At 39.5% G+C, this 15766-nt stretch overlaps 2 protein-coding genes across 2 annotated transcripts; both read right to left on the reverse strand.

Annotated features, from left to right (window-relative positions):
* Positions 1-2775: 2775 nt before the first annotated feature.
* On the reverse strand, positions 2776-6886 carry rabggtb (Rab geranylgeranyltransferase subunit beta). The gene is made up of 9 exons (XM_084545688.1): positions 6847-6886; positions 6397-6504; positions 5979-6176; positions 5763-5868; positions 5298-5350; positions 4878-4988; positions 4478-4603; positions 4165-4314; positions 2776-4020 (listed from the first exon to the last, which is right to left on the reverse strand). Exons 1-9 carry the CDS (start codon positions 6847-6849, stop codon positions 3880-3882), a joined length of 996 nt encoding a protein of 331 aa, XP_084401814.1. The 5' UTR covers positions 6850-6886; the 3' UTR covers positions 2776-3879.
* A 647-nt stretch (positions 6887-7533) lies between these two features.
* On the reverse strand, positions 7534-14607 carry acadm (acyl-CoA dehydrogenase medium chain). Its single transcript, XM_084546832.1, has 12 exons — positions 14523-14607; positions 13488-13599; positions 13303-13400; positions 12713-12782; positions 12029-12129; positions 11825-11905; positions 11143-11273; positions 10889-10997; positions 10054-10194; positions 9230-9325; positions 8873-9121; positions 7534-8788 (listed from the first exon to the last, which is right to left on the reverse strand). The coding sequence occupies exons 1-12, from the start codon at positions 14541-14543 to the stop codon at positions 8717-8719; spliced, it is 1281 nt and encodes a 426-aa protein (XP_084402958.1). The 5' UTR covers positions 14544-14607; the 3' UTR covers positions 7534-8716.
* Between the last annotated feature and the right edge of the window lie 1159 nt (positions 14608-15766).

Raw genomic sequence — 15766 nt, forward strand, 5'->3', positions numbered from 1 at the left:
CATGCTTTGGGCTATCATGATGCAGTAATTAGAGATAATAATGTTCCACACATGGAGCTTTGGCTTTATCATTAGTCTGACGTTTGATGAAAGCCAGTGTTACTAACTGTTCCAGGTAAAGTGTCATTTTCTTATCTCGCTCACAATGCAGGGGAAGTTTCTTATCTTCGTTACACGGAGGGAAACAAGTAGGAGAGAATTACCTGCCTCTAATTACTGAGGCGGATGGAGTGCATCCATCTTTATGCTCCTCCATTATTACAGTCTGCCGCTGCTGTGAAACACAATCTTCCACACAGCATCAGCTGTGGCATTTGGGGGCTGCTGTCGTTATTGCTACGGCATGGACACGGACGTGGTGTAGGAAGCAAATGTTTCATCACTAGTCACGGGAAAGATTATTTATTCAACATCTATATAACTGAAAAACACAAATGTAGCTTCTGATATGTAAATAATCGCAGATTTTCTTACTCATCTGACGAGAGTTTATTATTTAATTATTATTATTAATAATAGTTCTCGGCTTTAGGACACAGCTATGGAGATTTTGTAACTTGATTGATGTATAAAAATGGATCTATTTGCATTGTTAAAATAATATTTTTAATGATTTATATTGAAAATATAGGATATAATAAAAGCAATCACACAGAAGCTATCACACAAGAATCTAGTCCAGCAACACCTTCGCTGTTAAGAACATATAATTTAAAGTAGCCATTTCCATTAACGACACCGAAAACCAAGCACGGTGAATTCTATAAAGGTAAAATATAAAGTGCATCTAGGGAGTTGTCTTGAATTTCATTAGTCTCACAAGCTGAACCTAATAGAGTGTGCAGCGAATGTAGAAATACAACAGAGCATGAAAGTTTAATATTTCCACCTCAGTGTGCTGGTATTATACATAAAAGACACCACGTTCAGAGACTTATATTAGCTTATCATCACTAACAATCAGTTTGTCCCAGGAGAAAAGTCTCAGTACAGCAGGCAGGTCAGGACAACATGAAGACATTGTGAATGCTAAGGCTGACATCTAGTGGTAAAACACCACAGAGGATAATGTAGTTAGATTGGTGTCAGATTGGACTTTTCTTGAGCACTCATGTAAGTGACTTCTTCAGTTCTTAATGATTGGTGGTTGACTTGGTTCTGTTAAAGACCCAATACTTCTCTGAGTTAGGGGCTTAAATTGAAGCAGTGGTTCCTCTGGGTCCTTTGCTGGCAATATTGTCTAAGGATATTAAGTCATCCAGGTGATGGTAATGGTAAAACACAATCAACTGGACTTGTATGAGGTTTTGAAAGACATAATAGAAAATATCCCATGACATTTAGTGCCTAGTCGTGTTAGTATCAGGTGGGTACCTGCTGTATCAACAATTGTGCTGCTCCTGTTGTTGTTTTTTCAAATTCAAAACACATAGAAATAGACACTAAACAAATAAATAAATAAATAATCTGACTAATTAAACTAACATCTTGCCCAAATCAAACCAAACCTCAACTTGAAACGTATTTACTGCGGACCAGACTTGGATCAAATGAATCTTGCCTTTGTCAGAACTGGGACAAATCTGGCACAGATGGGCCCAGATGAGGACCGGAAGTGTATGCTACCTGAGACCATGAGACTGGCTTGTTGAGGTTAACGGTTAGCACGCGTTTTGAGTGTAACCGGAAGTTCTGGCGTTAACTCACTTTGTCCGGACCAAACGAAGCAGGGCTCTCCTGGGATTAAACTCCATGAACTCCAATGACCTGTGGCTTTTTACTACATACAACATGGACAGGTGTGTTCGCGCCATTTTAATGCGTAACCATTCATACGTTAGGGGTGTGTGCACGTGCGACGTAACGTAACCCCCTTAAAGGCGGTGGTCTCTTCTCCTGTCCGTGTTGTTGATTGAAATAAAACAGTATTTAAACTCTCGTCCACGGCTTTGGTTTGAGGAAGATGATTAACCTGAAGTGACTCTGCCCTTCTCAACATTTTCTCCTCTTTATAAACAGGCCTGTCCTCACGGGACTGACAGATCATGTGACCGGAAGTGGTGCCAAAGGATGCGCTGCCATGGCAACACACCAGCGTAGCGGTAGTGATGGCGCCAGATATACTGTATAACTGTATAAGGATATGTATGATATATTTATTCATAATGTGATATATTTTTAATAATTACATTTTGTAAAAGTGTTAAGAAAATGTGTAGCTATGATTTACTGAAATATGCAATAATGTGGCTTTACTTTTATTGAGATTTTAGTTTTTCACATGTGTATTATTATTAATTATTATTATTATTATTATTATTATTACCTCTATCTTGTTTTTATCAACTGTGCCCACTTTTGTGGTTTTGCTTTCTTAATCTCTATTTGCATTTAAAATAAATGGGATTATTAATAAGCATTATTATTATACCTTTCTGACGCTGTGTATAAACTGAACATTATAACAATCATGAAGGAGAATTTAGTAATTTATTAGAATGCCTTTGTTTTCACTGGTGTACCTAATGAACTGACAAGTGAGTGTATAAGACAAAATTTAAAATCTAGACACAGCCCTCCTCTCACTTGATGTATAGCAGATCTTAAATACGGTCGAGTTACCTTCTTTGTTCAATGCGATCACTTGTTTTGATGTTGGAAACAGGTAAAACAGTGTTTTAGCTGAAACTTAACTTTCTGGGGCACATTAAGATCACAAACAAAACACCTCAGGTGAAAAACCGGAAGTGTAAAATAAAAGAATCTTTGTTTTTTAGTATTCAAGAAGTAGTAGACTTTTATTGAGATGTGTCATTTAAACCTTACTATCACAGTATAGGCTTTACCATATGTAACTTTGTGTTAATTTTGCATATCAGAGACAATTAATTGCATGTTAGTAGCACTTCAAATTCTTTCAACACATGATTTATTCACTTTTTCTGTAACAATAGACACTGAACAGTTAACCGACACCAGATAAAATGTTTTCATTCAGTAAGACAACGAGAGTGCGGGTTTAACAAATCAGGTAAAAGTGTAGTTTTCTAAAAGCCGTTCCACAGAGGCAGGTCAAACGCAGCTGTGCACATCTGAGCTGAGTAACCCGGGTTTAAATAAATAGTGTAGCTGGGACTGTGGATAAGACGCTTAATACGCCGATCAACCTCTAGCTGTTTCTGGCCACAAAGAGAACTGTTCCACTTCCTCCAAAGCCCGCCAAAATAAGAGTCTAAAACTGCCTTTGCGACAAGTCCTGTGTTGCATTTCCAGCTGCACACACTTTCAAAGATGTTGTGATTGCTCTTCACAAGTTTTTTTTCTTCTTTACAACAACAGAAGCTCTTTTAAATGAAATAGTAGCAGCATGAAAAGACAGGGGAAACGAGAAAACACAGATGTAGTGCCTCTAAACTCAATACCTGTCGAACTGTCACAGGTTTTAGGTGCCAAGATTAACTGAATCCAACTTTTCCATGTCTTCTCCGCAGTAATTCAGGTATAATCACAATAATAAAGCACAACAGAACGGAGGCTTCAATTTATAGTGCTGACTTTCTTGGTTTGCGGACAAGCTGAAAGGTGAAGAGAGCAGGAAACGTGTCTACTTTGTGCTAACAGCTACAAGTTTTCCGTCAAACTCATTAAGCTAAGGAATGTCATATTTAGATTTTTCGACTTTTGCAACGATGGCTGATGAAACAGAAGGGATCAGAGGGAATCATGTCCATTTTGTCCTCCACCACGATGCGTTGTGGTCCTCTCTCTGCTTCCAACATCCATTAGTGGTAGCTGACTTGAAGCTGAGGGCGTTCAGCGGGACAGCAGTGTTTGTACGTGTGCCTATGTGTGTGGTGGAGTGTGCGATGCGTCAGAGGGCTAGCTGAGGAGGTCGGGCTGCACGCCGATCTTCTGCAGGACGTCCTCAGGCATGCACAATACTGGATTCACCGGTTTGATCTGTTCGTCACCGAGTAGGGAGAGACCTGCAACTCCGAATAGAGTGTGGAAAGGATCCACCTGCAAAAGACAATTAGTGTTAATAAGTGTCAGTAAAAACAAAAAGGGGCATTGTCATGTAGTAATAGCTGTGCTGGGGCAAAAAGGGATTTGGGGAAAGACATGTCCAACACGCTGCTTCTTCAGTTGTGTTCAACCACTCACCATGTCTCCTGGTCTATCAGCAAAACCTCCCGTCTCCTCGTCCTGACAGGCCAGAATAAACGTCCGCAGCTTGGCTTTGTCGATCCACTGGATCCTGCCGATGATCTTCAGTGATGCCAAAACCCACCACGAGTAACAAACATCTGGAAGCTGAATGAGACCAAAAACATGCGATCAATTGTGAGGTCTGTTACTTTTGCTGAATTTCTATCTCTTACATTGAGAAGAATTCAAATCTAATTCCCCAAACTGCAAATAATGTTAAACATTAAAGCACAAAAATGTCCAACAGTAACATGTGGAGAGCACAAACCTTCTCAGGTCGTCCATTGAGGCCGCCGGACGGCAGCTGTCTCTCGCAGAGCCACCAGCCCAGCAGGTCAGCGTTCAGCTGGTGCAGCTGTCCGGTGAGCGACAGGAAGCCGGTGCAGCAGTAAATCTGATGGAGAGGAGGGAAAGAAACCACGAGATGTTTTATGAGAGAAGGATTTTAATACATGACACTCCTCAACGGGGGTGGAAATGGAAAGATCTGTCACCATCCAGGGTGAGAACATTTCATTCTGTTCCTGCTCCTGTCAGCCTCTCAGTGATGAGTCAGATTCACATCATGAGGGACAGTCTATTTCAGAAATAGTTTCTTTCATGTCACTTTAGTTATTAATTTGAACTCAAAGTAACACTGCTGTTTTTCTGTACAAAGAGTCACTCACCTGACCAGCATGAGACTCTGAACCAGGTCTGCAGCCGAAACCTCCGTCGAAGTTCATACAGGACAAGACGAACTCTACAGCTTTGTCAACATTTATTGCATCCATCTTGCCCTAGAAAAGAAAAGACGACAATTTGGTACAAACTGCTAAAACTCACAGTTCAAGTGCTGATTCAGTTTGCAGCTAAACTGTATTGTGTTGGTTATGTACCTTGATATAAACATAGTTGAATGAAGAGCTCTCTAAAACTCTTTCAAGGAAAACTGAACATTATAACCTTTAAGAAGGATTTACTGCACAACTGCTGTTTTAGGCTGCTTTACTTTTAGCTTCTTATACAAAATAAAACAACTGAATTTTATGCAGTTGTGGAACTTGTAAAACTGTAAAAAAAGAAAAAGAAAAAAATGATATACAAACCAGTAATGAAAGCGTAGCGACAGCACAGAAAGAAAACCGTGTATCTATTTCTCCTGCAAAGACAAAGAACTATAATTATTATAACACCACAAACAGTCCTGGGATTTTATTTATAACAACCGGTATTGTTTACAAAAGGACATCTCTTATACTTTATTTACTTTCTTGTTGCTAAAAGGCCCTATTTGAAATGTAATTATTTACTCTAACCTCTACACAATATGACCCAAAGGTGTTATAAACATTTACAAGCAAATAATTAAAGAAATACATAAAAATATATCTATTTTATAAAGTAAATGTGACAACAGTGAATCCAGTTGTAACTGCTTAGATATTTGAAAGCTATAAGACATGAAAATGGTGGGCTGCTAATTTTTGCTGTGTACTTTTCATTTATTTCTTTCTGCATCTAAGAAGCATATGTTTCATGAGATGACGTGAATCACAGCACAGCTTGCTCACCCCATTTGTCCCCTGCAAAAGAGCCGTCTTCCTGCTGCAGCCCTTTGACGTATTCCACCACTTTGTCCACATCGATTGCGTCCACGCTGTCGTACAAGCTCAAGATCTGAGGAAGAAACGTTCGTAAATATAGTGAGATAAAAACCAAAGAAGACTAATTTACAAATTATAGACATTTTGACGCTGATAAAGCTAGAATAATCTGACTGGCGTCACCTGGACAGCGCTGAGGGTGTAGAGGAGGTGGGGGTCGTGGCCGATGCTGGCGCTGATGCCGCCGCACTCGTGCTGACAGGATTTAATGAAGTCTATGATCTCCTGCTGGTTCATCCTGGGCAGATGACCCATCAGGTCCATCACGGTCAGCCCCCAGTAGATACCACTCATCCTCAGGTACTCTGACAAAGTGTACTCCTGGACCAACACACACCAGACCATTAGAAAAACTGGGATCTATAAATTCTTTATTACAGCTGTCGAGAGTCGAGAAAAGGTACCGTCTGTCACACTGAATCTCTCATAAGATTTAAAACAAGAGCAAACAAGAACACAGCTAGAAGCAATAGAAAAGTAAGGTATTGATCAGAGGTGTCCGTAATAAACACATAACCTCCATGAGGCAGCTTCTACTCACATAGTCATCCTTCTTGGAGCCGTAGGCAGCGATGTAGTCCGCATGTTTGTCCAGTAACAGTGTGCTGGGAGCCTCAGGCTTAATTATGACATCTTTCATTTGGGTACCCTGACATTAAACACACATTAATCACAGCAGGTCAAACAGGCCAGAACCTTAAATACTAGAACTTCCAACCTTTCACTTTATTAAATGCCACTGAGTTAGCTGGCGTTATGAAGCCAAATGATGAATGTACGAAGGATCAGCAGCTTGTTGACAGGTTGTGCTGTCAACGAGCTACATGCTAACGCCGATGCTAGCTAGGTTTTAGCCTCTTTGCTAGCTGCTAACGGCCAGACTGAGGCTAAATACGGATAAAATAGAAACAAGTGGATATTTACAACCGCTTCAGTAACAATGTTATCTGAAAATACATTGACTCCTACATTAAAACAGAGTGCTGGTTACCATTCTGGCATATTTTGCATGTTCAGGCTTCTTCTTCTTCGCTTCCTCTTTTTCTTCTTCTACTACCTATTTTCCGGATGTCGGTTTTTAGATGTGTGCTGCCACCTTCAGCTTCGGAGGAAGAACTGCAGACTAATGGAGGAAGTGAGGAAGTGCACAAGTACTAAAATATAAATTTGAAATATTTTTATTTTATACGTGTATTGTGTTTTATTTATTTATTTTAAGAAATGAGATTTAGATTAAATTAAAAAATAAATGTTGCAGTTTTAAACAAAAGTGCCTATAAAGCATGAAGATTGGCTACATTTCCTTGTAATTATTTCTAAAGAAATTAAATTTTCTTAATTTAGAGACAGTTAATTGGACTACATTGTGAAGATCAGACTTGACTTGAGTTATCTGGGATGCACAGATTCTCACTATTTTTATTTAACTTTTACAAACCAGTTGACTGAGACTGATATATAACATAATGAGCAGCTTAATATGTAATTAAAATAATGGAAAAGACCTCAAACAACTGTAAAATACTGTGTGTACATTAATAAGAATCTAACAATATATTAATACGACAATCACAGTCATTTTTGTCCACCAAGTACTCTTATTTTAGATACTTGTACATCTATTCTGATTAAAACTTATTTAAATTTAACAGCCTTTATTAAAGCATATGTAATCGCAATAATGCCACATTTATTTAGTAATCTCAACTGAGACATTCTTAAAACTCATGAAAAGTAATTTATCACTTAAACACAGTATTAGATCTTCAGTGGAGTCAAACGTCTGAGACGATAAGATAGAAAGACTGAATGTCTAATAGAAAATCAATTAATTTTCTACTCCTTTTTGTTTTTACGGCTGCATTGGACTACATTAGAAAGAGCATAGAGAATCATATTTTATTTCAATTAATACACACACAAAAAAAACCTCATGTTGTTTACACTGAATGAATCGATGGCATACAGTCTCAGAAGAGTTCCTTACGTTAACGGTTGTCAGAGTGTGACAACCGAACAGCAGCCTACATATTACATCCATACAGTACCTCTTATATCTACACAACTTCACTGTAAAGCTGGATATTGTTTGTTTTTTGAAAATGTAGAACTGACAGCAACTAATAAAAATCTGCTTTCAGACAGCATGCAGTCTTATATTAATATGGCTCCACACATTCTGGTGAGAAAAGCATTTGTACATTTTATTTATTAACAGTTTGATCTTTTTGAACAGGCGCAGAAGGTCGGGCGGACTTTTGATATCGAAGGCAGAGTAAGGCATGAAGAGATCAAATGACCATCTTTGATTTTTACTGCAAATCAGAACTGTGACCAAAACCATTACCATGATAAGAAGTGTAAGGCGGAAACTTGCTCGTGCTCCCCAGAACTCAACAGTCTAGTCTCGTACATATAAATTAAAAAACACTTTTAATGCCTTTGTCAACTTACTGAGTCACACATGTCCAAATTTATCTGCTTAAGTGTTAAAATGTTACTGTTAAACTGGCAAGAAGCGTCAGATTAATGCTATTTTTTCCTCCCATGTTTAATCAGATGCAGCGTGTTTGTGCCTCAGCATTTACTTTCTGATGTAAAGCAAACAGGACATGATTGTGTAACTTAATGAGTTGATGAGGTGTACATTCAGAATGATTTATGGGATCCTGGAGGGCCGTGTCCTGTGAGCTGACAGTTGGATGAGTCACCAAAAAGAAAGGCAGGATGAAATATTAAAGGCAAAAACAAAAACTGTATCCTGAGTTTAAGTGGCCAGATCTATTTCATAGGAACGCGTGTTACATATAGAAAAACTACAACAGGTACATCTGAATGTGGACAAGTCAGGACGTAGGGTTTCATTTCTTGAACCTTCCCAGGTGTTCCCGGCCGATGATGATTCTTTGGATTTGAGCCGTGCCCTCGTAGATCTGCAAAAGAAATCAGACAAATTAAAGTAAGTTTGAGAACAGAGGCAACCGACGGCGGATCGGGAGCAGAACATAATCACTCACCTGGTAGATCTTTGCGTCTCTCATCAGCTTCTCTACCGGGTACTCGCTGTTGAAGCCGTTGCCGCCAAATACCTGAACGGCGTCGCTCGCCACCTGATTGGCGATGTCTCCGGCGTAGGCCTTGGCGATGGAGGCGAAGTAAGTGTTTCTGCGGCCCTGATCCACTTCCCAGGCAGACCGCTGGTACGCCATCCGGGCCAGCTCCACCTTCATCGCCATCTCAGCCAGGAGGAAGGACACGGCCTGATGCTGTGAAACGAGATGGAGGTGAAGTCAGTCAGTAGTTGTTCACACTTTTTAGAAATACTACAAAAGCCTGGGACAGAACATGATGTTTAAAGTGATGAGCAAACAAACCTCAGCGATAAGTCTGCCAAAGGTCTTTCTCTCCAGCGCGTAATTGGTGGCTTCATCGAGGGCTCTCTGTGCCAGGCCTGTTGCTCCTGCTGCCACCTGCATTACATTATGAATATCTTAGAAATCGACAGTGAAGAAGGCCTAGATGAAATGTCTTTTAATTTGGAGATGTGCGACATGATATACAGAGCGTTATTTGTGTTCAGGAGGGGAAGATGCTGTTGCCTTTTACAGATTCTTTCAGCACAAATTACTTTAAATTGCGTTGAATCAAAAGTTAGAAAGAAAATGTGAAGATTTTGGGAGGTAGATAAAAACTCTTTTTCCCATTTGGAAAGTTTCTGAGATATGATCCAAGGAGAGGAGAGTAATCATCAAAGTCCTGTTGTGGTAAAAAGCAATAACTCATTTCTGTCAGTCACAGACTCACTCCATCATCCGTCACAGCTATAATTCTTGGTTGTCTGACATATCCTATCTCTGCTTTGTTTCTGCAGTGATGGCGTCAGTCATTATGAATTTATTTCCACTGCAGCAGCAAAAATCACATTACAAGAGCCTCAAGAAACTGATTAAACTGATTCTCTTCATACTGACGCAGATGTTTTTTTCTTCTGATCTTTTCTTGTTTTTGTCGCATTTACATTAAGAGGTTGTTTTTTTTTGTTTGTTTTTTTAAATAATGGAGCATCTTTTTGAGTGACGTGGAGGATTTTACAGACTCATACACATTTGCATATAAAACTGCACGTCTGCGTCTTGACCTCAACAATACACGGTAGATGCAGGTCTCAAAGACGTCCAGTCCCAGCTGGGAGACTTACTGGTGGCCTGGTGTTGTCGAAGGCACCCATGGCGATCTTGAATCCTGATCCCTCTCCGATCAGGACGTTCTCCTTCGGTATCCTGACGTCCTCAAAGGTGATGCCTCTGGTGTCAGAGCACCTCTGACCCATGTTCATCTCCTGCAGGGACAAAAGAAACACAAGGACATGTCACCTCCTGGTTGGATAGAAGATGGACTGTGCTTTGACTTTGATGAGAAATACTAATTTCTGTGAATTTCAGTAAAACTGGAAATGGCATTTTTACAACTCAATTACAAAAACAACCATATACGTTAACTCTTTAACTTCACTGTCACACAGATGACAACACTGACTTTTCTGTATCGTTAGCTCATCCCTTTCTTGCGTAATATGGAGATTTTTGTGGTGATTATTTTATAACAGAGCGAGGTTACTGACCTAAGAAACTTATTTAAATGTACACTAAACTTGTTAAACTTTCTAAAAACAATACAAAAGAACCATTTAAATGTGACTGACGTGCATCTTGTATTACCTGGGAACAATCAGAGGTTTGTTCTCTGCAGGTTTATCAAGTCTACCTGGACATTTTTGCAAAGCGAACACGGAACATTTTGTTTTTTTGTTTCTCTTGTTACATATCAAAAGTTATTTCTTTTGGGGCTTTTTTCTCAGCAAACATGTCCCAACTTCTTGATTTAAACAGATCCTGAGGATATTTTACTACCGTCTTTTACAACCTTTCATGCAAATATAAATCAGTAGCCATTAATTCTGCAGAAATATTTCTCCATTGTAACCTCAGTAAATACACTCGTAACACTAACCTGAAGATGTGATCTCATCTTACCTTTCTGCCAATTTGAATTCCTGGAGTGTCTGCTTCCACAATGAAGCCAGTAAAAGCTTTACCAGCTGAACACTGGGGATCTGGGTTGGTGCGGGCGAGGAGGAAGTACCTAGAAATATTAAAGACGTATATTTGTTTAAACAACTAAGAAATGTTTAAGTAGAAAACAACACATTTAAAAGTTCATCATCATGAATTCAGCCTCCAAACACCTTCATGAATGTGAGACAACAGCTTCAGCAGTGAGTACATACCAGTTGGCTTTCCCTCCGTTGGTGATCCACATCTTCTGCCCATTAACAACATACTCGTCTCCCTTCTTCTCAGCCCGGGTCTTGATGGCGGCCACGTCAGAGCCTGCGCCGGGCTCCGTGACGCAGTACGCCTGCCAAAAACAAAACCAGGCGGCTTAACACGGTCTGATCTGAAGCAAGATGAAAGCTCTGAGCTATGAGCTACTTAGTTAAAGGGAAATCAATACTGATCTGAGCTTCACCCTGATCAGTGGATAATGAAATTTAAGAAGCAGAGCTGGCTCACTAAAAATAGACCAAATACCAACAAAACTAGGACACTGACACACTTTTCCCTTCTTTTCAAATTTTAAAGTGACTTCAGCTTGAGATGCCAATTGTGTTAAAAAGAGGGAATAGCAACAAGTGTGTTACTCAAGTGGAAGCAACAATGCCATGGTGAAAAAAATACTTTTAAAAAGTTTTCTCTATGCAAAATGTCCCTTATAGGTTTATTAAATTAAAAAAGGTTTTCCACAACCTTTTCTAATTTCTAATCAGGGCTGCTGCACAACTCCAACACGAACGGGTCAAATTTAACTGGGCATTTAATTTGTTAACAATAGTGTGATTTAATAAATGGGAAAATATATCTAAAACCAAAGTAAACGAAATAAATAATCTTCTGAGACTAAATACTTACACACATAAGAGGCTCCTCAGTCATCCTCCCCAGGTATTTCCTCTTCTGTGCGTCACTGCCAGCCAGAATAACGGGCATTTGCTGTGTGAGAGAAGCAGATAAATGTATGTGTTCATTCATCATTAATATGCGTTATGAAGGTTGAAATCATTAAGACAGTTTGCAGAGCACAGGTATGAGATGAAGTGAAATCCACAAACTTACTCCTAAGGAGTTTGCTTCCATGGCAGTCTGCACTCCAGTGCAGCCATAAGCCAACTCTTCAGTGATGAGGCAACTGTCAAAGATTGACAAACCCATTCCACCTAAATGCCAAAGAAACACACACAACAGAGTTTCAGAGTTTTTTTTTTGGAAAGTGTTCTGTGCCTTGTGCTGCAGATACAGTCAGTGGGAGTGATGGGGGAGGGATGAAGAGTTATATGAACTGTTCAGGAGTCTGGCGGCTTCAAGGTAGAAACTATTTTTGTTTGTTAAACAGAAACCCACCAACTTATCCGACCTTAAACATATCCACTGACAGAATAACACATTTAACCTACAGCAGTACTTCCCTTCAGGATAAATATAGTATCAATCTATGCATCTACTATTTCACACAGCAAATCTGACATACTGCATTACAGGATCCATAAAATAGCTCAATAATGATAAATTGTTGGACATAATCCTAATATTTGTGTGTGTAAACATTCAACAGGATGTCCTAAGGAACCTCATTTGAATATGAGTTTGAATGCATTGAAAAGCAGCCACCACTGTTCTTTTTAAAGTTAGAGATGTTTTTGTAAACCATCCTAACAAAAGTCTCCCTGGCGTTACTGCTGCAGTAGGTGGCATCCTTCCCTTGTAATGGCACAGAAGTGAACAATCAACACAACAACGTACCATACTCCTGTGGGATGTGACCATTCACCAGACCCAGCTCCCATGCTTTCTTAATGAGGGGGAATGGATACTGTAAAAGGGAAATATAGGCAGAATATATTTAGAGTTATTAGAACTTAACAGATCATTGAGGGGAAAAAGTCACGTTAGAACAGCTCAGAAATAAGAGAGGGAGAGGTAGGTGTGTGTGTGTGTGTGTGTGTAGTTGTGCAAATATTTGAAATAGAAAAGAGGTCAAGTAGCACAACTCATTGCTGACAGAAATGAGTTGACACTGATAAAAAACGTCAGTCTTTTCCTTTTTACAGCTGAGGATAATGACTATACAAAGCAATTAATTCACTTTACTGACATCAATAAAGCTGCAAACTCTGGAGCAATGTCCGCTACCACCCAATTAGCGTGCCAGATTCAATGATTACATCTGGTTCTTTCTGTTTAACGCAGCTAAAGCAACCTTCAGTAAAATGGGAACATCAAGAGTCTCGGATGGAAAATATGCAGCGACGTTTGCAGCTTTGATATCAATCAATTCAAGCCACATTTAATCCGACATACACAAGCGCAGGGGTCATCTCAGCTGTACTCACTTCACCACTCCGGTCGTAAGCGGGAGCAGCAGGGACGATCTCTTCCCGTGCAAACCTCCTGGCCAGCTGCTGGAACTCCTTCTGCTGCTCCGTCAGCTCTGTGCGTCGAAAGCAGCAGGAAGACGTGTTAAGAAGAACTTCAAAAAACACAATCCATTTTATACCACGTCTCACGTCCTACTCACCGAACGAGAAGCCTTGGGATGATGCATGGCCGCTGGAAGATGCTGTGGCGCTGGCTGCAGCCGCATGGGAGCTCTGCAGACGGATACCAGACCGCACGCTGGTTCTGAGCACCTGTGAGTATAAATCAATGCTATTTAGCTTTCTTATTTAGCAAGTAATAAGTTAACAAATCACTAGTTAGCTTCAACTGGTTTCTCTAATGTTTCACTACTAAAGTTGAGTGCAATTTGTCTGTTTCTCTGAAAATAAACAAACAAACACTCAAATATTTTCAGCAAAACCTTTGCATAATCTATTAAAACTGTGTAATATAACTAGCAATGGTGTAGAAATGAAACAAAATGGCCTTTTTACTGGGTACACTTTCATGCTTTTACCAAGTCTAGATTAAAAATCATTATATTAGACTTTTAGACATTGTAATTTAAACTAAATGAACAAGGAGCAGTTACAGACAGTTTAAAATATGTTCAGATTCATGAAGCCTTTGTGAAATGACACAAAAAAGGTAATTGCACACCCTTTTTTCCTCTATAAACCACACTAGATATGGTCCAGATCAAACAACACTACTCGTAGTGTTATTAAATGTGGACTGGACTAAGAGGAAGAGTGTAAAGCCTTTTAAAAAACATTGTTTGCCGTTTTAGGAAAGGCAGAAAAGTGGAAAAGGGGCGATTTTGACCGGCCCTTTACAGAGACCTTGGGGTTAGCTTAAGATATTCAGGCAGTTAGCTGGATTACATATTTACAGAGAACATATTTGGATGTTTAGCTCTTTAGGTAGGACGTAAGTGAATGTTGACAACGTTAAGCTAAACGTTATTAAAATAAAGAAAACAAAACAAACAAGAGAAACCAATGTGTCATAATAACCGTTGCAGGTTTAAGCTAGCTAGCGTTAGCCTGTTACGTAGCTAGCAACGGTTTGTTGACAGAAAAAATAAGAGACAATGAGCCGCTAAGAACAGTTTTTAATTAGTTAAAACGATATATTTAAGCGGTTAAATGGAGGCTAATGTCGAGATATTTACCTTGTTGAGCAGCATTGTCATGACACTGTGCAGCCTCGGTATAAACACAGAACAGACTTGTCGTCACCTCTGCCCCAGATCTAAATAGGTGCATTTCTCAGCCAATCACAGAGCCCGGTTTTGGTCACGTGTGACGTCAGGGCGTCCGCTCTGTGACTTTTCCCCCAGTTTGTTACTTAACGAAGATTCACCTCTACTGTTTACAGCTGATAGTTCATGATGATGGATCTTATTTTATCAGATAAGTGGTGATTCAACAGTGTTATCATTTCGGAGGATGTATTTTGTTTTGCTGTTAAACTGGACTGATTTAAACACAAAGGTAAAACACAACACAATATGATATTACTACTAAACCACAGCCAAAATGAAAACACAGCTGAATCAACAATTCTCAGGTATATTAAATAAATACAGAGTAGCATAACCTTCATTGAGCTAAGATTTTGTACAGGACTGCTGTATTAGAATGCATTTGCTTGACGTTGAAGGAATGCAGACTCACTCAAAATGTTGACAGTCTAGTGACTGTAAATAGTTCTAGCTGGAAAGTTACAGAGCTCAGCCAAGTAAAACGATGACGTACAGCCTGTACTGTACAGGTACCACAAAACTACCCTAGTGACACTCAAAATGAACACTAAGAAACACAACACGATCATGAAGATGCTAAGATTAACCAAAAAGAAAGACAAGACACCAGCAAAGGGGTAGCAAATGGTGCAGAGAAGCACAACATGACAGCAAATAGTCTCAAAACAGCTCCAAAAGGATCACAGGGACATGAGGATGCAAAACAACAGAAATAAATAACTCAAAATGAAACCAAAGTTACCACAAAATTCACATAAAGTCAGCTCAAATATGCAGGAAAAACAGACAGGGCGAAAATAAAGAAAAGCTAAAAGACAGAAAATGATGGAGACCTTCTCAATGAATCACAAAATAACAGCAAACATGCAAAATGACATCTGTTCAGTTCTAATTACGTACCTAGAGGTCGGTACTCTGATTAAGATGTTACTGTTAAGACAGAGTTCAGATTAAAAGTTAGTATCCTTCTCTGCAGTTAATTTTTTGAACCAACCATTCCTGTGGACAGAGTGACACTCAAAACGTCAAAACAGGATCAGCTGCTTTTCTTGGATGAAGCCTCCTCAGTTGTCCGCTCACCTGAGCCAAAGTGATGGTGATGGTGGTGGTGTTAGGGGAGGCTACAAGCCACTTGTCTACATCAGTCACTG

This window comes from Chelon labrosus, assembly GCF_963514085.1.
Source record: "Chelon labrosus genome assembly, chromosome: 6".
In the NCBI taxonomy this organism is placed as follows: Eukaryota; Metazoa; Chordata; class Actinopteri; order Mugiliformes; family Mugilidae; genus Chelon; species Chelon labrosus.

Excerpts from the sequence above, each read along its gene's own strand:
- rabggtb (XM_084545688.1), bottom strand. Across the intron at positions 6,177-6,396 it reads GCTCCAAGAAGGATGACTAT|GAGTACACTTTGTCAGAGTA; the intron begins GTGAGTAGAAGC and ends GTGTTGGTCCAG. Across the intron at positions 4,989-5,297 it reads TCGCTACGCTTTCATTACTG|GGCAAGATGGATGCAATAAA; the intron begins GTTTGTATATCA and ends TTTCTTTTCTAG.
- acadm (XM_084546832.1), bottom strand. The coding sequence starts at position 14,543 with ATGACAATGCTGCTCAACAAG. Across the intron at positions 13,600-14,522 it reads TGACAATGCTGCTCAACAAG|GTGCTCAGAACCAGCGTGCG; the intron begins GTAAATATCTCG and ends TTATACTCACAG. Across the intron at positions 12,130-12,712 it reads TCACATCCCACAGGAGTATG|GTGGAATGGGTTTGTCAATC; the intron begins GTACGTTGTTGT and ends TTTGGCATTTAG.